At 29.4% G+C, this 26,027-nt stretch overlaps 3 protein-coding genes and 1 non-coding gene across 7 annotated transcripts; 2 read left to right on the top strand and 2 right to left on the bottom strand.

The window, feature by feature from the left end:
* Positions 1–1,240: 1,240 nt before the first annotated feature.
* TRNAM-CAU (transfer RNA methionine (anticodon CAU)) lies at positions 1,241–1,324 on the top strand. Its single transcript is given in 2 exon segments — positions 1,241–1,278; positions 1,289–1,324. It is a non-coding gene; the product is annotated as a tRNA-Met (tRNA).
* A 4,717-nt stretch (positions 1,325–6,041) lies between these two features.
* LOC115695886 (uncharacterized) lies at positions 6,042–7,785 on the bottom strand. Its single transcript, XM_030622985.2, has 4 exons — positions 7,279–7,785; positions 7,098–7,193; positions 6,499–6,671; positions 6,042–6,402 (listed from the first exon to the last, which is right to left on the bottom strand). Exons 1-4 carry the CDS (start codon positions 7,622–7,624, stop codon positions 6,208–6,210), a joined length of 810 nt encoding a protein of 269 aa, XP_030478845.2. The 5' UTR covers positions 7,625–7,785; the 3' UTR covers positions 6,042–6,207.
* An 8,737-nt stretch (positions 7,786–16,522) lies between these two features.
* On the bottom strand, positions 16,523–17,993 carry LOC133039411 (uncharacterized). The gene is made up of 2 exons (XM_061118303.1): positions 16,870–17,993; positions 16,523–16,772 (listed from the first exon to the last, which is right to left on the bottom strand). Exons 1-2 carry the CDS (start codon positions 17,991–17,993, stop codon positions 16,523–16,525), a joined length of 1,374 nt encoding a protein of 457 aa, XP_060974286.1.
* A 210-nt stretch (positions 17,994–18,203) lies between these two features.
* On the top strand, positions 18,204–21,268 carry LOC115695901 (uncharacterized protein At5g01610-like). 4 transcript variants are annotated; one of them, XM_061117586.1, is made up of 5 exons: positions 18,204–18,471; positions 18,635–18,758; positions 19,430–19,782; positions 20,527–20,581; positions 20,681–21,268. In XM_061117586.1, the coding sequence occupies exons 3-5, from the start codon at positions 19,681–19,683 to the stop codon at positions 21,058–21,060; spliced, it is 537 nt and encodes a 178-aa protein (XP_060973569.1). In that variant the 5' UTR covers positions 18,204–18,471; positions 18,635–18,758; positions 19,430–19,680; the 3' UTR covers positions 21,061–21,268. The 4 variants fall into 4 exon arrangements, with proteins under 4 accessions (XP_060973569.1, XP_060973566.1, XP_060973567.1 ...); XM_061117583.1 differs by having other exon boundaries at positions 18,574–18,758; XM_061117584.1 differs by having other exon boundaries at positions 18,204–18,531.
* The last annotated feature ends 4,759 nt before the right edge of the window (positions 21,269–26,027 follow it).

The raw sequence follows: 26,027 nt of genomic DNA, 5'->3' as shown, positions 1-26,027 counted from the left end.
CTCTGAGCGTGGCCCCGTGGACTAGTAACAATTTGAAAGGATTGTTGAAACCACGTACAAAAATCTTGTGTGTTTTTACTTTTATGCACTGTTTGTTTTTCTGGGTTTCTCTGGAGTTACAGAGTTTTATTCTGTAACTACAAAAAAACTGTTTTCAGTACCAGTTTTATTATTCCGCATTTAATTAATCACTTAATTAAATATTAAACTGGGAATATTAAAATACGGAATTTCATTTTAATTTCTACCAAATCAAACTACTCGAACAATTTGATATGTATCAAATTATATTCCATGAACATTCATTAATATTAGACGTTTCTTATTAAAATTAGAATAAAGTCCTTAAATCTAACAATATCAATAATTCAGAGAAATTTTTTTAACAATCTTAAATATTCTAAGAAAAAAATTTAATATATATCAAAATTTAGAGAATAAAAATCCTAATTAGCTAACATAAAATAAATATGGTGAAAAAAGAAACCTTGTGTTTTATTTAGTGCCAATGATGAGTGTAAAGACTTTTATCAAAGAATTAATTACGAACATCCTCAAGTTCAATATATATATTAAGAAAATCTTGCAAATTTAATCAGAGTTCAAGTAAAATTATTTCTGATTATTGTAAACATGACAACTCTTAATTATATAAATCAAATAATGATAGAAAAACAAGATATCATATTATATTATTATAATTATTTTCTATTTTGGGAAGTGCAATAAGGACTAATTTGATAGTTCATATATATATATATAAATATATATATATTATCCTTTTCTCTCTTTTTTTTATTAAAAATAAATGAAAGATATGGAAATTAATTATTAAAAGTAATTTACTATAAATATTTAAGTTTAGCTTACAAATGAATACATCTAAGTTATATTTCTATAATTTCTTTAAGTATCTGACCGTTAAGTATCAAGTTAATGGTCATGTGGCTGTCCCTAATTAATCTCGGTCATTATATTCTTATTTTTATTTTAAAATTAATTTAAATAATCGATAAGACAATAACACGAGGATAATGGCTTGACACGTAATAGTGAGGTACTTACGAAAATTCTAAAAATATAACTTAAGTATTGTTACTGTCAAATTTTAAACTTAGGTATTTATCTGAAAATAAGAATTAAATTTAAGTATTTACGCCGCAAATTACTTTATTATTAATCCAAACACAAATAATGTTTATTGTATAAATATATATTTAATATATCATTAACAACAAAAGGGGCGGTGGCGCAGTTGGCTAGCGCGTAGGTCTCATAGCTTAGAGTGATCCTGAGGTCGAGAGTTCGAGCCTCTCTCGCCCCATTTTTCGCTTCTGTTTTTAAACATAATTTTTGAAAAGATTTAATAATTAAAATGATCAGAATATTATTTGTTTGTTTTCTGAGAGGCATTATCACTATTATTAATTTTTTTTTTAAATACTACTTATTTTTATTAGGATAATTGACTGTATGATAATTTAAAAAAAAAATTCTTCTATTATTCTAAAAAATATTTATGAATGAATGTATTTTAAAAATTTGACCAAAAAATAAAATAAAAATTAAGCATGTTAATGTAGACAATAATTAAATTATTTTTTTTTAAGACAAATTATAAACATGAAATTCTTAAAATTAATACAAATAATTTCAGTCAGTGCTTTCTCAAAACCGAAACCAAGGCTAAGCAATCAAACTCCACAGCATAAAGAGGAAGACCAAGAGTGTGAGACCAATCCGACATTACCATTAATGCTAAAACTTCTACTTAAATGACTGAAAAGTTTCCTAAAACAGCTATAAAGCAAACAATAAATTCAAAAAAGAAATTAAGAAAGCAAAAAGACCAACTAATAAAAGAAAGATATTAAAATAAAGAGAAAGATAAACAACAAACACATAAACAATATACATGCACCGGAGAGAAATTTCTCCCACTCCATGAGTCCATCGCAAGTAAACTGTAGAAATAAACTATCTCCTAGACTATATTTACAAGAAGCATACCCCACCATCGACTACTACAAAATGCAAAATTCGCGACAGTCCCAAAAACGTTTTTTTTTTTAGATCGTCGCTAAAAAAATTAATAGAGTGTTGAAAACTTCAAGACCTAACAGTAATAAGCTTCTCAAGATTGGGCAAAACATATGCCATAAAAGGGTCACCCTTTCTTACCCTCATAAGAAAAATTACCACATAAATAATCAAAGCAGAAAAGACTACACAAAACATTAATGTTATAAAACTATACCAAATAAGAATTTACATAGACGTTCGAGCACATTTTCTGTAGTATCTCGAACTATTGCCCCAATATCTATAGTATTAGAAAGAACATTTAACAATGCATCAACATTTAGATTAATCCATCGTTCTGGAGACATGAAATTTAACTCCTTAGTCATAAGATTGGATCTCGAACATTGACTATACTCATTATATCAGGATATTGGCTTTACGACCATGAACAATTTGATTCCTTCCTCCCAAATATTGGCTCGGCCTAATTAATGGCTTACTCCAATTCCTCTAAGAGGTTCCACTCTGAGCAAGACCCTTTTTCCTCTCTCTCTACTTCTATATCTCTTAACTTAGAAAATGAGACTGAACTTCAAAATATATAAGTATTAATCTGTAAAAAAAAATATCAAAAAAAGCCCTTAGAGAGACTTGGTACAAATCTTAATAACCCACACAATTCTTGCAAGTTGTTAGATGGAACAATTAGTAACACACCACACTTCTTATAGTTATTTGCCTCAAAAAAAAAAGAAAAAATTTTCCAAAATAAAAATTTTAGAAATCTTATTAAAAAAATATGTATGTATTTTTTTTCTTTTAGGCTCTTGACTGCCATAAAAACAAACATGGCCGGCTTTGTAACTCTTTTCATCTTGGTAATGGTAATGGGTACATATTAAGAAAAGGGCAAACTATAACAGTAGAACTAATCCTCTTTAGCCTTAACTAATGAACACCAAATCAACACTTTTCAGTTGTGTATTCCTACCATATCATACATATTTTTCAATTGTGTATTCCTACCATATCATACATATTTTTCAGTTGTGTATTCCTACCATATCATACATATTTTCAGTTGTGGGTGTCTTATGTTTAATAAGTTTAATACACCATTTAGCTCTTAAGAGTGGTAAAAAATCTCCTAAAAAACCTACCGTTATTTTGGTAATTATTTCATTAAGAAAACACTACTAAAAACTTTATAAAAAGTTTAATAAAGAATCTCTATTAGGTTATTATTTTTGGATTAGGTGATTATATAAAATGGAATGAAAAGAAATTTCACCATCTAAGTGGTGTGGGATTTTTATGTTTTTGTTTTTCAATTTTGAGTACTAGGGTGGTCATCTTTCACTTAAGTGTTTTCATCTTTGAAGTTGATGATGTTTGACACTCATTTCTCTAAAATTGTGTTCATCTTGTGCGTCAAAAGAAATTCAACATAAAACAAAAACATGTAATTTGATTGGGTCCCACAAGGTATGAGGTTGGAGTCCCACTTGGACACCTTTAGATTATGCTGTAATTTTCAGGTCACCAAATACTAATATACTATAGGCTAAAGTGCAGAGCCTTTCTTTCCTCATTTCCCGTGATTTTGTGAGAGGTACTGTTGATAATACCTTGTTTATCAAGCACTTGCAACTAAGTATTTTTGTTGCACAAATCTATGTTGATGACATTATTTTTAGATCTACATGTGAGAGAGAGGTTGCTAATTTTGTTGTTCTCATAACAAGTGAATTTGAAATGAGTCTTATAGGAGATCTTAGTTTTTTCTAAGGTTGCAAGTCAAGCAAACTGATCGAGGTATTTTCATTTCTCAATCTAAATATGTCAAAAAGATGCTTGAGAAGTTTGACTTAGTCCACACTAAACATGCCCCTACCCCTTTGAGCACCCTAACTAAGTTGAGTAAAGATGAGTCTGGTGAGTCTGTTGATCCAACTTTGTACAGGGGCATGATAGGGAGTCTTCTTTACCTCATAGTCAGTCAACCTGATATTTGTGTTAATGTTGGATTGTGTGCTCGGTACCAAGCCAATCCCAAAAAAACTCATTTGTCTACAATAAAATGTATTTTTAAATACCTATCAAGTACTTCTAAGTTTGGCTTATGGCACTCAAGAGATACTAACATGTCCATTGTTGGTTTCAGTGATTCAAATTGGCTGGAGGTTCGGATGATCGTAAAAGTACCATTGGGAGCTGTTTTTATCTTGAGAATAATCTTGTCTCCTAGTTGAGTAGGAAGCAAAATTCTATTTCTCTTTCCACTGTCAAAGCTGAGTATATAGCAGCTGGGAGTAGCTGTACTCAACTCATTTTGCTTAACAAAATGGTAACGGATTATGGTTTTCTACGAGACTCTTTGGTTCTGTTTCGTGACAGCACAAGTGCTATTAATATTTCTAAAAATCATGTCCAACACTCCCGCACCAAACAAATTGACCTCAAATATCATTTCATTAGACAGATGGTGGAACCTAAACTTTTAACCATTTGCATATATCCACAAATGCTCAACTTGCTAATCTTTTCACAAAGGCATTAGATGTCCACACTTTTGCCCATCTCAGAAATTCTATTGGTGTGTGCACCATTTAATTTCAACAGAGTTGCATATGGATATCAATTCAATTGTTGTTTATCTAATATGGTTGATAGATTTCATATAAAATGTCAAATGTTTTTCCTCGAGTGTATGTGAATAATGTGTTATCCCAATTGAAAAGGTTACCCTCCAGGGATGCAATGGGAAGAGCTACTCTTATACCATTATGTGACTTAAAGACCGTGCTCCTTTTCTTGTTACTCTTTGTGAAAAACAAATAGGACGACGACTACATCTCTTTGGAAGCATAAAAGTTACAACTGGTTGGAAAAAGTCATTGAGTATAGTTATCTCTAAAATATATTTTTTTAAATAAATAAAAAATACATATATAATTACACTTTTTGAGATGAGTGAGATTACTCTCCTCCATGATTTGTAATTTGTTTATGTTTCCTTGATCACTCAATAGTTATGGTTAGCTTGTTGAACTACCAATCAATAATCAAATGGTTCTCCTACTATCGCCTTATTAGTCTCATTAATTAATTAAGCTAAGCGTCTATTTATGTTCATACATACATCTTATTTCTATTCACATTACAATTATCTTTTAAAATACTCTATAGTTAAGAAATTTCAACATCTAAATAATGTAGGATTTTTGTATTTCTGTTTTTCAATTTTGGGTATTAGGGTAGGGTGGTCATCCAAGATGTATTTTCACTTGGGTGTTTTGAACTTTGAAGATGATGATGTTTGAGTCCCACTTGGACATCTCTAGATTATGCTGTAATTTTCAGGTCACCAAATACTAATATACTATAGGCTAAAGTGTAGAGCCTTGTTCATTGCAATTAATAAAGGAGTTTTTCTTTGGAAAGAAGTAAAGGGAAATATTAAGAACTGAAATTAAACTTTTGTTTGGCTAATATTTGGGTGATTGTTAAAGGTAAGAAAGCTAAAGTTTTTGAGTATTAAAAAGGGGGACTTTTATTCGAAACCAGCCTTTTAGTTGGGAATGATAAGATTTAACTATTCAAACCAGCCTTTAGGAATGCCAATGCCCAATTGGTCTCAACCTAACAACCACATGGGCCAACCTCAATCTCATCATATGCCCTTGCTAATCTCTTTGCCACAGATCTAACTGGGAACTCAATACCCTTTTCACCTAAGAATCAAATGATTGCACCAGATTCCTTAGGCTCTACTATTACCATTTAACTTTCTGCTTTGCCAAAATCCTCTTTTCTGAATTTTGATTACTTTTGTATTATGTGCACATTTATTTACTTATGATCATTTTCAGAAAATTTCACAATCTTAAAAACTCAACTCCAATGGCATGATCTACATAGATTCAATAATACCCTTTAGTATTATCTCTTCATTCTTGTCAAGACAGCAACTAAAAGTATCTAAATTCTACTTCTACTACTACCAATTCTGAAAGTCAAGAAAACTAAAACTGTCAATTTAAGGAAGCTTGCTATGTTTTCAGTTCAGGTAAAATGTGGAGCAGCAAACTTTTCTGTTCAATATGTACAAGGCTCAAAACATACATACAATTAAGCTGTAGTTCTAACGAGAGACAGCGATGATTTAACTCGAGAGAAGAATCAAACGTTCGGGCCAGTTCTAAGTACCCTCTCCAATTTCTCAGCTTTGGTGTAATCTTTTTCAGTGAGAGGCCCTTCAGGGAATGGTGTGATCTCCACAATTAGGTGTGGAGTTGGGAGTTCATCAAACAGGGCCCTCACATTGTTGCAACAAACGCTCTCTCCATGTGCGCTCTCCCTTCGAATTTGACAACCCTACAAGTTCACAACATCGTTCGATTAAGCAAAAAGAGAAGACAAAAAGAACAAATGGGATAAAACATGATTTAGCACTTTCTACAATTGTGCTACCTTGTGGGAGGATGCATCTACGAAGTGATCGTCGTCTGACAATAAGGAAGCAATGGCTTTGAGAAGTCGCCTTCCTTCGAGTTTAGATGGCACCCTGTAGTTCCTTTTGAGTGTTCCTTTTGTTGTGGGATGCCATTTACTCACTAATTTCCTTCTATCAGCTGCATCTTTCACTGATTTTCACAAAAATCATGACTTGGGTCACATAAACAACTCAACTACAGTCCTCACACCAATCCTAAAACTAATGATACCAACTTATATTTTCTAATTCAATGAACATTTCCATACAACATTGAGCAATATGAACCATATTGTATTCTTCTGGATGCTATCTGATTGTTTGAAGGAAATAGACCATTGTGAAATGAGTCCTTTAAACAACTTACAATGAAATTTCTTCTTCATATCTAATTAGGAATTTCCTATCAATTATCTAAGGACAGCAAGAACAATATCTCAAACTCATTTATGTTTAGTGTCTTTAATAAGTGATAAATGATCATAAAACACAATTCAAAAGCAACAACATACCAAGGGGGGGACCAAAACACAATTTAGTTTAGAAGAACATCATTAGATTTGAAAAAAACACAAACCTGGCTTCCCTTTTATGCTATTCATCCACTTAGAGAAACCCATATCACCAGTTTCACCACTAACACCATCACCATCTTCATTACTTCTTTGCAAATCTAAAACCAGATAAAAACAAATCAATGAGTACATAAAAGATCCATTAAAACTTATTTAAGAAAAACACCCATTAAAGAAGTGAACCTGAAACAAGTGGATTAGCCTGAGATCCAACTAAACCAGCCTTCAAAAGGGCATAAAAGATACAAATCCGACCAGCCCATAAAACTGGAGACTCAAGCAAAGAAGCCTGAATAGTAGATATGGTTAGTAAAGATGAGGACTTTCTTGATTTGAGTGCAGACCCAAGTGATGATTTTTTACTTGAATAGAGTAACAATGTTTTCAGGGTATCAGGGAAAAGGGTTTTGGGCAAAAGGGTAGAAGAAGAAGAATGGGTTGGAATGTGGAAGTAATAATTTGATGAAAATGAAAGCCATGAAGATGAAGAAGATGATGATGAAGAGGTTTGTACGAGAGAGAGAAGCATATTTGTTGAGATTGAACTGTAAGACGATGATGAAAGTTTGAGACTTTGGTATGATTATATAATTTACAAGACGATGTCGTTTTGGTGCTTGATGAAAACAAAGAAAGAGAGAGAGAGTAGTGTGGTCCCTCTCTCTCATCCACATTATGATATTTTTTTTTATAATGGAATGGATAGAGTTTGAGTTTGTTTGAAATCTATGAATGGAATTGACTGAATTCTTAGGTACTTTTTAATCTTTATTAGTTGTTGTTTTGTATTAAATGGTTTATCTTTAAAAAATAAGCATCCTTATTGGACACCAATAGTGTTTAGCACATTCAAGACGTGTTATTTTGTGATTAGTTAGCGACAGCACCGACCCAAGTATTTTGGGGCGAAAAATTAAAATTGAGCTTCTTATAAAAACAAAACAAAACAAAAAAAGTAGTGTACATTTAGACCACAGTTCTATTAACATTTTTTTTTAAGATACATTCCTAACTTTTCTTAGGGATAATTTCATAAATATACAAAAACAACAAATAAATTACAAAAAAATATCGTACATAATTTTAAGCATTTGTACCGATTTTAAAATTTATTTACAAAAAATATGATCTTTTGATGTATTTTTATGTTGTACTTTTGTTATTTTATTGTTGATTTTTTTATTTGTATATTATTTTTTTATGTTGTTTGTTGTTATTTTTTTTTTGGTACTTTTATGTGGATTTCTTATTATTTTCTTGTAGTTTTATAAAATACCATAAATATGTAAAAAAAAAAAAAAAAAAAAAAACTTTGAACATAAAAGTGTAAAACAACAAAAATAGGCATTTTTTTTCCAAAAAATAGGGAGCCTTGTGCAATGGCCCAAGCTGCCCAAAGCTTGGACCGACCCTCGCTAGCGATACCCTCTAAAAACTATTATATTAAATTATACGGGACTTGATACTTAGTTGGATCAATAGCGATATTAACACGTAGGTAAATACTAGACACCACTGATATTTTTTAGCATTTCTCTTAAAAAATATAGTTTTACTATTTTATCAGAATTAGTTTTTTTTTTTTTTTTTTTTTTTTTTTTTATATTGGTAGATTGGAAGTCTTAACTTACTTTTTGTAAAAGAAAGGGTAAAACTATTAAACTATGTGTATAATTATAATTTTTTTTGATTTTTTTTTGAGTTTAGTATAGTATTAGTAGTATAGTATCACTTATTTATTAATAATAAGAATATTGACAGTGAAATACTTTAATATTTATAATTATTACACGTATGACTTTAATTAAAAAATGGCAACAAAAATTTCTTATCTTTTAATTTTATTATAGTTATACTCTTTGGGTTCGTTTGGTACGTTGTATTAGATTGTATTGTATTATATTATATTAAATTGATTTATATAGATCATATTTTTATATAATACTATGTTAAATTTTAATTTATACAAAAATATATATATTTAGGTGTCTATAAAAATCAATACCATGGATAGTTTTACATAAAAATATTATATGAAATACAATTCAATATAATACTATATAGTACAATACGAAATAATAAGACGTACTAAACAAACTCTTTAAATGCCAATTAAGCCCGCACTTAAAAATACGCAGCAATATATTATTAGCTATGTATTAATAATAATACTGTAATAATAATAAAATTGCAAAGGAATACTTAATAATAAAATGAATTTTTTTCACTTATGTGTTTTGATCCTTTGAAGTATTTGTTTTTTTTTTTTAGAAAATAGTGATCCTTTGAAGTTGATGATGATGTTTTGTACTTATTTATTGACAATCATGTGTTCATCTTGAAGAAAATTCACATTTATTAAAAATTCAACATAAAACAAAAATATGTAATTTAATTTGATCCCACATGGTGTGAGGTTCGAATATATATCCCACTTGAACACATCAAATATGTTGTAATTAGTAGAGTTTGATTATATTATATTAATTGGTAGGTTTTAAGGTTTGCAAGATCTTATACATATGAAATATATATTATATAAATTAAAGTTGGAATTGGAATCATATAAATAATTAATTAATGGATAAAAATCCGAGACTCTCAATCAAATACTAAATCAAGCGAATAAATCTCATTTGAAAACGATTATAGCTTTTCTTTCAACAATTGTAAAAACGATAAATTAACTACAAATGTAATTGACAATCCCCCAGCTTTTTCACTTCTTGAGCTTTCTTATTTTGATTTAATATAGTCTCAATCAATTTTTTTTTGCACTATAAGTATATATATGTATTTGTATTTTTATGTTCGCATATGCCTTTGAGTTTTTTATATTTTTTTTCCTGTGATCAATGTGAGTTAAGTGATAATCCTTTAGATGAATTGAAGTTCACCAGGAAGCGATAAACATTCACCGGAGAGAGATTACTTTAACTTTTTTTTATGATGTTTATAAGAAAGATGCAAAGAAGGTATTTATCTGTATTTTAAGCTTGTGAATGTTTATATAAAGAATTTATATAAATAAAGAATATCGTGTGTAATTTTTAATGAACCCAACCCATAAATTTTATATTTTCTTTGCCTGAGAATAAGAATATATGAGATTTCATACTGAACTTTATTTGAATTTTTTGCTTCAAAGTTCCACCACTATTAATACCTCCTCAACCTCCACAAGGAGGTCCTTGTCAGAGAATGCTTCCGACTTCTCATTGTATAAATATGATAATTTGGAGCCTTGACAATTAGTTTTTTTATTGCACCTATAATAGGTAAGTTGTTGATTGTATTATTATTATTATTGTTATAGTTGTTGTTAATTGGCTTCATGCTTGTGGATTTATTTTTATCATCTATTTGGATTTTATTTTCTAAATAGACCCCTCTCTATTTATATTTATACATAAAATGTATATTTATTTACACAATATTATATTTTCTTTAATTCAGATTGCAGAGCTTATAGTATATTCTGTAACTGGTCATAGTGAATTTGTATATCATTTCTCTCACAATTTTTTATTTATATCTGCTCCATTTTTCTTTTTCTTTTAAATGCTTAAAATAAAATTTATTATTTAGCAAAAATAGTAAAAGATTGAACCTTTAAAACTTTTTATATTGTGTCATGAGAAAATTCTTCTAGGTATGTCCAAAAATATTTTGGTTCTGCTCTAACCAAATCAACTAACACATAGTCATATATTTCTTCATATGAACTTTTTTCTTTATTTGAACAAAGAAATTTTATATAAAGAAATTTAAATTTAAAATATTATAAATATTTTTAACCATATTTTTAACTTTATTATTATTTATTTTACATCTTAAATTAAAATAGTTGTAATGAGGAATTGATTGCTTTTCATTTTAGTTATGGTAAAGCGATTTTCACACATCATAATATTTGTTGTAAAGTTTGAGAATAAAAAACCTTTATATCAAATTTACGAATCTAGCCTATATATATAGACACACTCAAATTTGATTATGTGAGTTTTGGTTAAGAATATAGCAAATTACAATATATGCATTATTTGATACGTTACCTAATTTAGAAAATTTAAAAAATACGTTTATATATAATCATCCAAATGACACACCAATGTAGCAATGGCTAAAATTTTATCTCAAACCTTATTTAAAAATTAAAAAAAAAAATACATTACTAATAAAAAAAAAATTAAACATACATCCATATTATCTAATTGAACTTAATTAAAAAAAAAAAACTAATTATACGTGGATTGCACGTAATATTAACCTAATATATATTAATTATATATAAATTAAAGTTGGAATTGAAATCATATAAATAATTAATTAATTGATAAAAAATAATATTCTTTCAAAATATAATCAGATTACAAACTAATCCAATCAGCTTTTAAATTAGTCTGGAAAAGAAATTGAGCCATCTTCTCTTACTCTTATATCATTTATACTCTTATTTAATTTCTTATTATTATTATTTTCAGAGGTTGTTCTTGCAATTTCTTCTTCTTTCAATATTTTCTTAAAATATTTTTTAGCATGACTAGCCACTTGGGTTGGAGTTCTTGTACCACTAAGTAAAGTAGATATTTCTGTCCAATTACCGGAACCAAACATATTCAGCCCTTGTAGAAAAATCCTACAAATATAAAACCAAGTATTATTAGTATTTTTTATAATAGATGTATAAAAAGTAATTAATAACAATAATATAGCATGTTAAATGTATTACTACTTACATGTGTTCTTTCTCAGTCCATCGACCATAGTTTGAAGAGGTTAATTTTTGTTGATCTTTTATAGTCAAAACAGAAGTGGGAGTGGGAATAGGAAATGTATCTGTTATCGTTATTATTTGTGCTTCTTTTTTGTTGTTACTTTGGTCCCAATAATTATTAGGATGGGCAAGTTGAGGTACTAATTGAGATGTATAGCAAAATTGGTATGTGTTAGTGTTAGTAACTGATGATGATGATGTTGAACTCTCTAACGGAGACTACATGATTTCTAATTTATCTGTGTTTTCTTGATCACTCAAACAATTAGTTTGTTGATGATTAACAACTACTGGTAGTAGTTGTTCGGATGATGATAATGAGTTGAAACTGTTCTGCTCATCAATAGGCTCTTCTTTCATCGCTTTATTAATCTCGTGATCAGTTTCAATTGAGATCGCTTCTAAGTTTATGCCATTATCTTGAATAATTATCTTATCAGCCTTATTGGATTGGTGAAAGTCATCATCTAATTGATCCCAATTAACTTCATCCCAATTAATATTTGGGTCAATGAAGATGTCATTAGGTATCCAATCATCCATTCCTAATGTATACTCTATTAATTAATTTGATTATTATAGAATATTAATAATATATATACTCTTATATATATATATATGTATGTAGCTATATAAATACTCAATTATATGTTCGTCTTTACATGTATCATATATTTATATGTATAGATAAATAAATCCTATTTCTATTCATATTACAATTGTTCTTTTAGATATTTCTTTAATTCTAATTCTATTCATATTACAATTACTCTTTATTAGTTAAGATATCTTTTTAATCCTAATTCTATTCGTATTACAATTACTTTATATTAACTAACCAGAACTTATTATATACGTGTACGACTAAAACCTTGTCTTTGAGTAGTTAGATGATCTAACGGCTCAGGTTTCACAGCTAAAAAAAGCAAATCACCAGATCATGACAAGTGTCAACATCACAGCGTTGAGTCTGAGAATTCTATCCTCAGAGCCCAAGTCGTTGGGTGAGATTATTAACTTCCTAATTAAACGCAACTAATAATGATGTCGTTTTGGGTAGAGGAATAATTGGATCCAACGGTGGAGATCATTTCATGGCTGCTGCTGGTGGGAGTTTGTTTCGGTACGGTCGTGCCTATGGAAAGCTTTCTGAACCAACCTATTATGGCTTCTGCAGATGTTTTTGATCAGTACTAAACTTAATAATTTAATTAATCCATGATGGGTTTAATTTTCTGAGATTTCCATGGTTGAGAAGAGGATAAAAAAAAATTATTGGGTTTAATATATATAGGGATTTCTCTACTAGAATCGTTATCTGTTTCGGTATCTAAAAAACTTTTTAGTATTATTTTTATTCATGATCACATACATTACGTTATTTAAAATCGCTAAATATATAGTTTATATTGCCAAAAATAAATAGTCGTGCATACAACAAAATATATAAATTTTATTTCAGCATTGTAAACTACTCAAATTTTTTAAAAAAATTTATAAGTGATCTTAAATAATTATAAAGTATACGATCATAAAAAGAAAAATTGACTAAAAAATTCTTTTGTATGCTGAAATAGATCGAGATTTACCGAAACATCCCTATACGGGGTGCACTTTGGACTTAACCTATATGATATGTAAGAAAATTCTACAATACACCTCTTGATACACCGATGTATCCTTATCTGTTACGATATCTGAAAAAAAGAATTTAGTCCATTTTTTTTTTATGATCGTATATGTTATAGTTACTTAAGACATTTGGTAAAATTTTGAGAAATTCAAAAAAATTATTGACAGTTTGAACATTGATTTCTATATTGTAAATTATTTTAAATTTCTCAACATCTTACTAGATATCTTAAATAACTATAACGTATACAATTATGAAAAAAATTTAAACTAAAAAAACTTTATAAATGCTGAAATATTTAGGGGTTACAACAGTATACTTATTTTAGTTGGTGCATTATAAAACCACCCTTATATATATATGTATATTTATATATATACTTTAAGGAATTAAGAGTGTTGTTGATTGTAATATTATATATAATTAATATTTTAAGTCTTTAATTAATTAATATTAATAATAATAGTTTGCAGGATTTTTAATTATGAGCTAATAGTGTTGTAAAAGAGAATCTTCATTTTTTTCTGTGATTTTTAATTATGTGCTAATAATATTATTGTATTTTGTAGTCAATCAATTTCTCTCTTTTAATTAACTAGCTATAATAATGCTTAGAGAAATACTAAAAGGTGTATTAGTGTTTGCCACTCTCATTGGTATTGTACTATTATTGATGTAATTAGATATCGGGTCCTATATAGCTTAAAAAAATAACTTTTAAAAAATATTGTTAACCAATCGTAAGATGCCATTTATAAAATGTGTTGGGCACCACTAAAGCCCAATAACAATGCTCTAATGATATATATATATATATATATATATATATACTAGAGACTAGGCATGTCAAAAATATCTATTTATTAGGTTGATCAGGTCTCGGAGCTCCGATCCGACGAAACATTTTTGATCTGAAATATTCATATACTTATTAGATCTAGACATCACAAGTGTATCATATGACACTACAAGTGTATCAGTGACTCAAAGTCGTCATCAACATTAACAACTCCATGCCTTTTAGACTTGTGATGATTTTCGATCTTCAGTTTAGCCTTTAAACCTAAATAACTATCTCTAAAGTGGCCTTCCTTCTTGCAGTAATAGAATTATTTTCCTGCAGCTCCATTAGAGCTTGGCCCTCTTGTGGGGTTTTTAGAATTAGAATGGTTACCTTTTGTAGCAATTTGTGTTTTGGTTTCCCTTGTATTCCTCTTGAAAAATCATGTTAGGCTCCTTCTAGTGTCTAGCTTTGCTGCAAAATATGAGTTCACATAGCCAGTGATTTCTTCTTTGAACTAGTTCTCTTTACTGAACACAAATCTAGTGTTCAAAGTACCTTGCAGATACCTCATTGTCTATTTTAGTGTTTCCCAATATTCAAGGCCAGGGTCTGAAATGTACTTGTTGACCACAATCATAGCATGAGCTACGTTAGGTCTAGAACACACCATGGAGTACATGAGACTCCCAACACAACTTTCACAAGGAACTTTGCTCATCTTGACTCTTTCTGCATCTTTTTTTGGTGACTAGCTAATAAGATACAGACATTTTTATTGTATAAAAGATAGTAATCCAACCAGCCCATAAAACTGGAGACTCAAGCAAGCAAAACAACACTCATAAACTGAAAAATATAAATATTTTTTTTTTCTTTTATTACACTTTATTGTTGTTCTTCTTCTTATCTTTTTTTTTTCTAGATTTTATGATTCTTCATTCGCCAGAAGGAGTAGTTTGATCGATCCAATCGAAGGTTCAGAGGTAAAAGGTTGTTGTTAGGCAAGCCAATTTGAACTGGTTCTGGGACTGGGAGTTGAGCTTGAACCGGAGGAATGGGCGGAGCTGTGTTATCTTCATTTTGAGCTTCAAGATTGACTTGTGCACCAGTGACATTTCCCGTGGGTGTGAAATTTCCTGTGGACTCCATTAAAGCTCTGATACCATGAAAGAGTTCAAAGAACTCAAGCAAAGATAAGAAAAAGAAAGAACAGAGGAGAGGAGAGAGAGAGATGATGAAATGAATGATGGCTCAACTGATTGTTGAAAGCCTTGAACACTTGAATATATATAGCATTTGTTACAGACAATTCACCAGTGAAAGATAAAGGGTACAAACCAGAAAACAGTTAAAAGAATTACAACAAAATAACAGACTGTGTAACAATATTAACTGTCTAACTGTCTAACTGTTTTTCCTTATTCCTAACACTAAGTTAGGTCTAGAACACACCATGGAGTAGTATATGAGACTCCCAACACAACTTGTATAGGAAACTTTGCTCATCTTAACTCTTTCGCATCTTTTTTTAGTGACTTATAAGATGCAGACAATTTTATTGTATAAAAGATACTAATCTAACCAGCCCATAAAACTGGAGACTCAAGCAAGCAAAACAATACTCATAAACTGAAAAATATAAATAATTTTTTTTTTTCTTTTATTACACTTTATTTTGTTCTTCTTCTTATCTTTTTTTTTTTCCAAATTTTATGATTCTTCATTCCCCACCACCCACCCTCACTACCCACCATCACCACCACAATAGATTTTTCACATCCAAATTACACCTAAAAAAACTTGAACAAAAATCAAAACAAAATAAACAACAAACCCAAATCTGAAATATTCACAAAAAAATATCACGTTTATACTATAAATAATACATAATAGATTTATACACTAAAATTTCAACAACAAAAAAAAAAAAATACTAAGAAATTTAAAAGAAAACTATGTTTCTCTTTCTCCCCCACTCTCTCTCCATCTAGTTCTCTTCCACGCGCGGTGCTGAAGCTTCATTCAGATCGTCTGTTTTTGGCCAACATCAACCCAAAGAACCTTGCAATGAGACTCCCTACCCCTCAAAGAAAAAAAAAAGAAAAAGAAAAATAATAAAATTATTTTTTTTTTTAAAAAAAATAGTTTTATAGACACCTCATCAAATTTTGGTAACATGTGACTAAAAAAATATTTGGACAATTTAGGTTAGAGCCAGTACCTCATCAAACAATCAGTTTTGAAATGAGTTTGGAAAACCAAATGTTCCATCTTCTCTTAATCTTATATCATTTATACTCTTATTTAATTTCTTCTTATTATTCTCAGAGGTTGTCTCTGCAATTTGTTTTTCTTTCTCCATTTTATTAAAATATTTTTGAGCATGGCTAGCCACTTGGACTGGAGTTCTTGTACCACCAAGTAAAGTAGATATTTCTGTCCAATTACCAGAACCAAACTTACTCATCCCTTGTAAAAAAATCCTACAAATATAAAACACTAAGCATTATTAGTTTTTGATAATACATGTTTAAGAAGTAAATAACAGTAATATAGTATTTTAGGTGTATAACTACTTACATGTGTTCTTTTACAGTCCAACGACCATGGTTTGAAGAGGTTGATTTTCGTTTGCGAGTTGAAAGAGTTTCTTGTTGTTGATATTCTATAGCCGGCGGAGGAGTGTGAGTGAGAATAGGAAATGTATGTGTTGTCGTTACCATTTGTGCATCTTGCTTGTTGTTACTTTGGTCCCAACCACTCTCACTACTATAATCCAAATAATAATCAGTAGGATAAGTAAGTTTAGGTACTAATTGAGGTGTATAACAAAATTGGTAGGGTTGTTGGTTGTAATCATTACTTTGGTCCCAATTACCACTCTCACTACTCATGTTCAAATAATAAGGCTTGTTCATTTCAGGCACTAGATGTGATGTGTAGAAACCTTGGTAGTTGTTGGTGTTAGTAGTCGAGGTATCACTCCAAGAACTACTACTCGCCTTTATCTCATGATTAGGTTTAACTTCTTGATTAGGTTTGAAGAATTCCTCAGGGAGATCATCGAGGCCTATGCCATCATCTTGAATAATTATTTTATCAGGTTCATTAGATTGATCTTGTTGTTGTTTATTTTCAATAGGAGACGATATGATTTCTAATAATTCTTTTATAATGCTTGTTTGAAGATCAGTCAAAGAACTACTATTTGTCTTTGTCTCATGAGCAGGTTCAACTTCTTGATTAGGTTTGAAGAATTCCTCCGGGAGATCATCGAGGCCTATGCCATCATCTTGAATAATTATCTGACTAACTTCATTGGATTGATCTTGTTGTTGTTCATTTTCGGTAGGAGACGATTTGATTTCTAATAATTCTTTTGTGATGCTTGTTTGAAGATCACTGGAAGAACTACTATTCTTCTTTGTCTCGTGATCATGTTCAACTTGTTGATTAGGTTCGAAGAATTCCTTAGGGATATCATCTAAGGCTATGCCATGATCTTGAATAATTATTTCATTAGCGTCATCGGAATGATCTTGTTGTTGTTGATTTTCCAGGAATTGGAACTCATCTAAGTCACCCAAATCAACATCCTTCCAATTGAAATTTGGGTGAGTAAAGATGTGATTAGGTATCCAATTAGTAGAACCATCATTGAAATTTGCATCAAAAAATATGTGAGTTGTGAGAATATCATCCATTGTGAGTAGGTTTAGTTTTGAGTATGATTTAATATTAATTGTAAATTAATATTGTAGGTAATACAACTCAACTTACTTTCAAAAGTATGTTTTGGTCTCATCTATTTATACACGTACACAAATCCTAATTCTATACATATTACAATAGTTTAAGTTAGTTAAGATATTATATAATCCTAATTCTATTCTTATTATATAATTCTTTATTTTCATAAATATTTCTATTTTATCTTTTATTTCAAAAAAACAATCAAATTCCACCTCTGCTCTGCTCTGGTTTTTTAATCTTATTCTTCCTCTGCTCTGCTCTGCTCTGGTTTGTAAAGCTTCGGATGAAAACATTTTGTGGTTCAGCAAAATGTCGGAATTTGGAGTCGAAATCAGAGACCCAGAAAGCAAATCGACCTACCTGAATCAGGTTTGGGAAGGGAACCTAGTACCGGACTGAATAAAGCCCCAATCCAAGAAGATTAAGAAGGTCTCTGTGTTTAAAGTGATTAAGATGATTGTTGAAATTTATCACTAGGGGATCAATTAGGTTTGCCTTTTTTTGTTTTGAAATTTCTCTCTTTCCTTGCAGCGTTAAAAATTCTTGTAAATCTTATGGGCATTGTTCTATCTATCTGATGCTTATCTTTCAGATGGAAAAAGGTGAAACCTTTTTCTCCTTTGCAACAGATATGACTCTTAAATCCACAAAACCTATGATTGATATTGTTATTGCTAGAGCAAAAGGGGTCTGTGGCTATTGATCGTCAATTGCAGGTATTTCCATGGCTGAATTTGATAGAATGACTGAATTTAGGCTATAATTTTAGGTAATATACATTAACAATCTTTGCCCAATTCGAATATATTTGTGTGATATTAGGAATAGTTGTGGTTATATGTAGAAACAGCTACACACACTTGCAATAAAGAGATTGAAAGAATAGGATTAACACTTTCAGTTGATATTTTATTTGGGTGTTTTTATTTTCATGTAGCTTCTAACAAAATTGAGAATTGAATCAACTTTAATTACTATATTATTAGTTCTGTTTCAGCTATGTAGAGATTCATATCATTCAGATTTTGAATATTATATATGAATTTAAGGTGATATTAAATATTTTTAGGCTTCAAATTAGATTAAAAAAATTATGAAATTTGTGGCTTTTCTCTTGGTACACTATGTTTGATTTTAAAAGCTCTGACCATCTAACTCTTAAAATAGCAAGTCAAGTTTAAATTTGTGCAATAAAGTCTTCATAGATTCTTAAGTAGCTTTGCTTGTTTGAATTTCATTGTACCCTTTTGTTTGGGAATAATAAGACATAAAGTTATAATAAATTATATTATGGGGTTAAAGTAGTCAGAGATTTTAATAATAATTTTCTTGTTGAGAGTGTACTTGTTAAATGACACATAATTTAACTAGATTAAGGCTCAATCAGCAATGAGCCTTTCTCACCATGCAGAGTACAGCACATTTATAGCGAATGAGCACCAGAAAGAAAGAATATATGGTTATGAAATTACCAAAATACCCTTGTTCACTTCTTTAAACCAAAGTCTAAAAGCGCCACTTTTTCACACTACACAGTACACACACAACCATTTTTGTTGATTCTTCTTCTTCTTTCTATCTCTGATTAATGAGTGAGTAAAGCTTTAGAGAGAGAGAGAGAGAGAGAGAAAGAGAAGAATGGAGAAGGCTCTGACAAAAGTGGGTAGCTTAAAAGTTGGAAGCTTATGGATTTCAAAGAAAGCAAAGGAAGAACTCTCTAATATCTCTGAGGAAATCACTGTGAGTAGAGTAGTACTAAATAGTAATGGGGTTTTCTCTTTTTTTCATTTTCATTTTCATTTTTTGTGTTAGTATTCAAAGTAAATGCCTTTTCTTTACTTTCTTTTTTCTTGGGCTTCTTTCCTTTTACTTCAATCTTTTGTTATGCTTTTTCTATTTGTGATTCACTTTATTGTTTTGGTAATGTGGGTTTATTTGATTAGTACCCATTTTGTATTATCATTGTTTCCTTCAAAGTGTGGAAATTCCCTTTATATTGCTGTTTTTCTGTGAAGATTTTGGGAATTTAAAGATTTGATTTTGGAAAAGATGATGGCTTTTTTAGGTTTGTTGTTGTGAACATTTTGGGATATGACTGAGTGATTGAGTCTACAACTACAATTGGCATTAAATAAATGGGGTTCATTAGTAAAATTCACCTGGGGATTTTGTGTTCAGATTCTCATTTGATGGTTTTATGCTTAGATGATTCATTTCATTATGGAGAAAAAAGCTTAAGGAAAGGAAGAGAACTCTGTTTAAATTTAATCCAGATGAGATGAGATGTGATGAGAGCATATTATGCTGTTTTCAGTGAAAATGACTAATATAGTTTTAGAGCTAAGAGTTAGTTTTCTACCAAGAAATTGTAACAACCCTTATAGAAATTGGTTTGAATGGCAATTAAGAAATGAATCTAAACTGTCTTACAAGATATCCACCTGCAGACACTAAAGATTTTCTTTGTTTTGGTTTGGTTTTCAGACTTTGTCAAGTACAGTTGAGGAGAAAGCAAAGTGGATTTTCAACAAACTCAAAGGTATTTTTTATGTTAATTAATCTCTCTGAAATGATATCTTGAAAATGGTAATGGTGTCTAGATCATACCCTATAATTCACATTGATGATATTGTTGTAGGGTCACCACCAAAAACCTTGCCAGATCTCCTCCGAGAGTACAACTTACCCCCAGGACTCTTTCCTCAGAACATAACCTGTTACGAATTTGATGAAACAAAGGCAAGGCTGATCGTGTATTTGCCATCACCGTGCGAAGTTAGCTTCAAGGATTCATCTGTAATAAGGTATGCAAACCGAGTGAAAGCGATACTGCTAAGGGGAAAGCTAACAGGAATTGAGGGAATGAAAACAAAGGTGCTAGTTTGGGTTAAGGTCACTTGTGTGGCAGTTGAAAGTTCCAAATCCGATAAGGTATGGTTCACTGCTGGAGTCAAGAAATATAGGTCCAAGGATGCTTATCTAGTTGCCAGTAATGGTGTTAGGATAGAAGATTTCTGACTCTTAAGAAAGATAAAAGATAGTAGTTTTTGTTTTAGGTGCTAACTATTTGTTGGTGTCATCAACTTGGCTACATATAATACCAAAATTATCAAATTTGTTTTGGTGTTTGTTTTTTTTTACTTTTGTTTAGCAATTAATGTCAAAAGCTTCTTGTTATGGGATTTAGTCATTATCATTGGCTAATTAAGGTTAGCTTTGATACTTTTATATTCTTTGTCCATACATATTTTATGACTCTATCCATTAATTTGAAGCACAAATATAAAAACATAATAATACTTATGATCCACATCCACATTTCCAAGAATATCTTAGTTTCTAAATAATTTAGGCCTTGAAAATTTAAAGGTAAATTGATTAGTAATAGTAAATATGTCAAATAATTTTGTATTGCATTATAAGAATAATTGTTCTTCTGTCTATGATATAAACATATTTTGAAATTGGATACATACATGAAATAAGAATTATAGAGTCTTCATTTGTGAAATAATTATATATATGAAATTGTACCATCCTTTGATTTTGTTGGATGATTTGAGTACATACCAACTAGGTTGGCACCCACTCAAACCACCAATCATTTGCAAAATTATCACTTTGTTCATTTAACGTCTATGCCACGAGCATCGTCTCTTAGTCTGAATCAAAAAAATAATAATAAGTATTAATGTATTGATTTCATCAAGTAAGAAAGCATTAGTAATGAAATTGTACAAGTTGAATAAAATTTGTACCTCTGTTATCCTGGGCAAATCTTTTACCTCAAGAAGTTTAATTATCTTATGCTTCTTTTGCTCTATTTTTTGGTAACTGTTGTGGAGTTTTTGTTTTGTAAACTCTAGTTTAGTTTCAAGGTCAATATTTTGTTGTTTCATGCATATTATAGGCTTCATTTGCTCCATTTGTTTCCTTTTTGTGGACTCTAGTTTTGTCTCATCCTCAACACTTTCTTTGTTTCATGCAAATTATAATCATATAGTAAGAACATTAATGGAATAACTTATAACTTTCAATTCTTTGGCTAATAAATATAAATATATGTACCTTTTCGGATTTATCTTGCTTAGGCACATAATCAGGAAGTTTGAGAGTCTTTTGTTTTACTTGCAAGGAACTTCTGATAATCTTTGGTACCTCAATCTTTTTGGAGTAATCTTTCACCTCAGAAAGTAGGATCGATTGGTGTTTCTTTTTTTCAATTTTTTGATAACTGTCGTGGAGTTTTTGTTTTGTAGACTCTAGTTTCGCTTCAAGATTAATACTTTGTTGCTGTTCCGTGCATATTATAATTATAGAGTAAGAACATTAATGTAAAAAAAAATATGAACGCAATAAATTATAATTTATGTGCTTGTCTAATTAGTGTAAATATAATATACCTTTTCGGGTTTGTTCTTAGGGAGATGATCAAGAAACTTTTGGGTGTTTGGTTCTATTGCTTGGGACCTTTTGTCACACAAGTGCTCACGAGCCTTGTTACTTTCTGGTACCTTGATTTTTTTGGAAAAATCATTTACCTCAGAAAGTTTTATCGATTTATGCTTCTTTTGCTCTATTTTTTGGTAATTGTTGTGGAGTTTTCGTTTTGTAGACTCTAATTTCGCTTCAACATCAACATATTGCTGTTTCATGCATATTATAATTATAAAGTAAGAACATTAATGCAATAAATTATAACTTTTATGTGTTTATTTTATAAGTGTAAATGTATATACCTCTTCGATTTTGTTTTGCTTAGGCAAATAATCAGAAAGCTTAGGAGTGTAGAGTTCTTGTTCGAAATTTTTGTCACTCAATCTACCACCAACTTTGATTATATTTTCATTTTCATCTTCATAATATATCTTGAAATGTTGATCTAACACACATTGATTATATTGTGTTAAATATTCTTCGTCCATTGAGGGAGTTGGAAGTCCCACATGTCTTTATCCATCTAAAATCCAAATTAAATTAGTATATTAATAAACAGAAATAATTTTTCAAAAAAGAAAACAGAAATAATAATTGATTTGGAAAAATATATATACCATTTGCAAATCTTGTAATGGACTAAGATGATGAATTGTTAGTATAGGTCGAAAAAGAGAAGAGATTAAGAGTAAGAGAGAGTAATTAATTTTTTGAGTGTGAAAATGAAATTGAAAACGTTATATGTACTATTAGAATTACTTATATATATATATAAACGTTAAAGTTATACTATTAGGATTAGGATATTATTAGATATTATCTATTAAAAAAGTAAATAATAACTTACAACTAAGCGCACATGGATAATATAAAATCAAAAAACAAACTAACGAAATTAACGGAAATAATAATAATAATAATAATAATAATAATAATAATAATAATAATAATAATAATAATAATAATAATAATAATTAATTAAAGAAGGAATAAGGAAATAAAATACCATTTGCAAAATTTTGTAAAGATGAGGTGTTGTGATCACTATTATATGATTAGGTATAGAAAATGAAAATGAAAATGTTCTATATAAACAATAAATATCTATTTTAAGCTCTAAAAATATTAGGATTATATAATCTTTTTAAAAATTATTACGTGTTTCAAAAGTTTTAAATTTAAATAATGTCTTTTTTTTTTTTTAAAAACAAATTAATTTCAATTTAAAAAATACGTGGGGCCCTTAAAAAAATAAATAACATGGTTAAAAAATTACTAAAGTACAAATAATAATTAATATAAAAATAAATAAATAACTAACTAAAGGTAATAATAAGAAGAAAAAAAACCATTGTAAACCTAAATATTAAAATAAAATTAAGGTCAAGCATGAACACTTCAGGAACTCTTAACAATATATATTTATTTATTTATTTTTAATGTAATATACATTTTGGACTCTTCTATTGTGGGGATTTCAAAAAATACTCTATCTGTAAGGATTTAAAAATAAAAGAAAAACTTACAAAAATTACTAAAATTTTGGTTAATTTTTACAAAAATACTGTCACACGGAATTTTTTTTCGAAAATACTGTGTTTTTATAAAAACAAAAGTGGAACACAAAACAGAATAATTAAAAACAACAGTAGAATAACTAAAAAACAACCGTAAAATAATAGTGAAAACTTAACACAGTACACAGTATTTTTGAAAAAAAATTCAGCGACATTAACAAATTTTAGGGATGATGTATGCTCCATCGATTTTTTTGGTGACGATGTCTACTCTGGTAACTATTTCAGCGATATTTGTTCTTAGAAATCTTGTTAACTTTATTTATATATGGGTTTTTTTTTTTTTTTTTTTTTTCCATTGTTAATTTTTTTTTTCTCTAAAGTTAACATATTTTGTGCAATAAATAATAATATGTGTACATATAAATCACACACAAATATGATACACACTTAGGGACCCATGTGAAATAAAGACAATTGATTAAAAGAGGAATGTTAAGGGCACTCTATATTGCACTCTCTTTATAAATGAGTGACATGTAACTTTTTAAGGTATGTTTAAGTATAATTACAATTATATCCTTTTTACTTTTTATTAATAATTAAAATGCGTCATCTCATTTACTTGTTTATTTTATTTATTTTTAGACTATTTTATTTATTTTTTATTTTTTTTACTAAATAATATGGAGACTATGCATTTTTTTAAATTCTTTTTTCTAATATATATGTACTATTTTATGTTATAAAAAATGAAAAATACTAACTCTTTTTTTTTTTTAACAAATTTTAAATCTTTTTTTTTTCATATTGTATTATTCTCTAAATTATTTTTTTTAACGAATTGAAGTCACATCAAACTGCTGTCTCTAATTTTCATTATTTGTTACCAAACATTTCACAGTTAGTGTCCAATTTCCCGGGAGTGCAAATATCTCATTTTAATAGATCTGCGAATACTGCTGCTCATAAGCTAGCTAAGTATGCTCTTTCGGTGAATGTTGATTGCTCATGGTTGGAGGAACTTCCCCCTCCACTTATATCTATTGTATTATAACTCTTGTTTTAATATAATAGCCTTTATTATCTAAAAAAAAATACATGCCATGTCATGCATTTTATATATATTCAAACATAAATAATATCTGAATTTTTTAGATCAATAATGTGAAATTGTTCATTTTCACACCTACAATGATATAAGATATATTAAGATATATAAGAAAAAATAAATATACCATTTGCAAAAATATATTATGATATAAGATTTACAATGATATAAGAGTCTTCACTTAGCTTTTCTTCTTATTCAAAACTAAAAAAACTATTTTTATTTTCTCAGTAACCAAACACACTAATCAATATTCGCTTTAATCTACAATTGCCACGAATGCGGAACTGATCTCAACCGTCCATATGTACCCATCGGAAGTCTCGTTTTCGACGGTTTCTTTTCATGTCTTTTCTTCTTTCAATCAATTATATTTTTTTTTTGAGAAAAAATTCTGTTATTAATAATTAGAAGCGTCATTTACAATAACAGAGAAAATGGAAGGAGGGAAATCCTCATACCACACACAATCATTATCTAACGCTAATGCTTGCTTAGCCAAACCATAAGCAGCTTGATTTGCATCTCTTCGGACATGAGACACACAAACATTAGGGAAATAGGACAATTGATTTCTAACATCAGAAATAAGATCTCTAAATCCTAAATTTCTAGATGCTAAACCATTTAAACTAGTAACTAGCAGTAAGCAATCAGATTCCACCAAATCTAGATGAATATGTAAAGATTGAGCCCATTGGAGACCATAATAAAGAGCCTTTGCCTCCATTTCATGAGGTAGTAAATTCCCAGGCAGTGGCTTAGAGAGAGCAGCTTGTACATGCCCACATGAGTCCCTTATGATGGCTCCAAGTCCCATCTTATTGCTGGTGGAGTCAATTGCAGCATCAACATTCAATTTCAATTTCAATTTCAATTTCAAAACCAGTTCAGCATTCCAATCAATTATATTTAGTTTG

The sequence above is a fragment of the Cannabis sativa genome, chromosome 6, assembly GCF_029168945.1.
Source record: "Cannabis sativa cultivar Pink pepper isolate KNU-18-1 chromosome 6, ASM2916894v1, whole genome shotgun sequence".
In the NCBI taxonomy this organism is placed as follows: domain Eukaryota; kingdom Viridiplantae; phylum Streptophyta; class Magnoliopsida; order Rosales; family Cannabaceae; genus Cannabis; species Cannabis sativa.
This window is presented reverse-complemented; position numbering and strand designations above follow the sequence as displayed.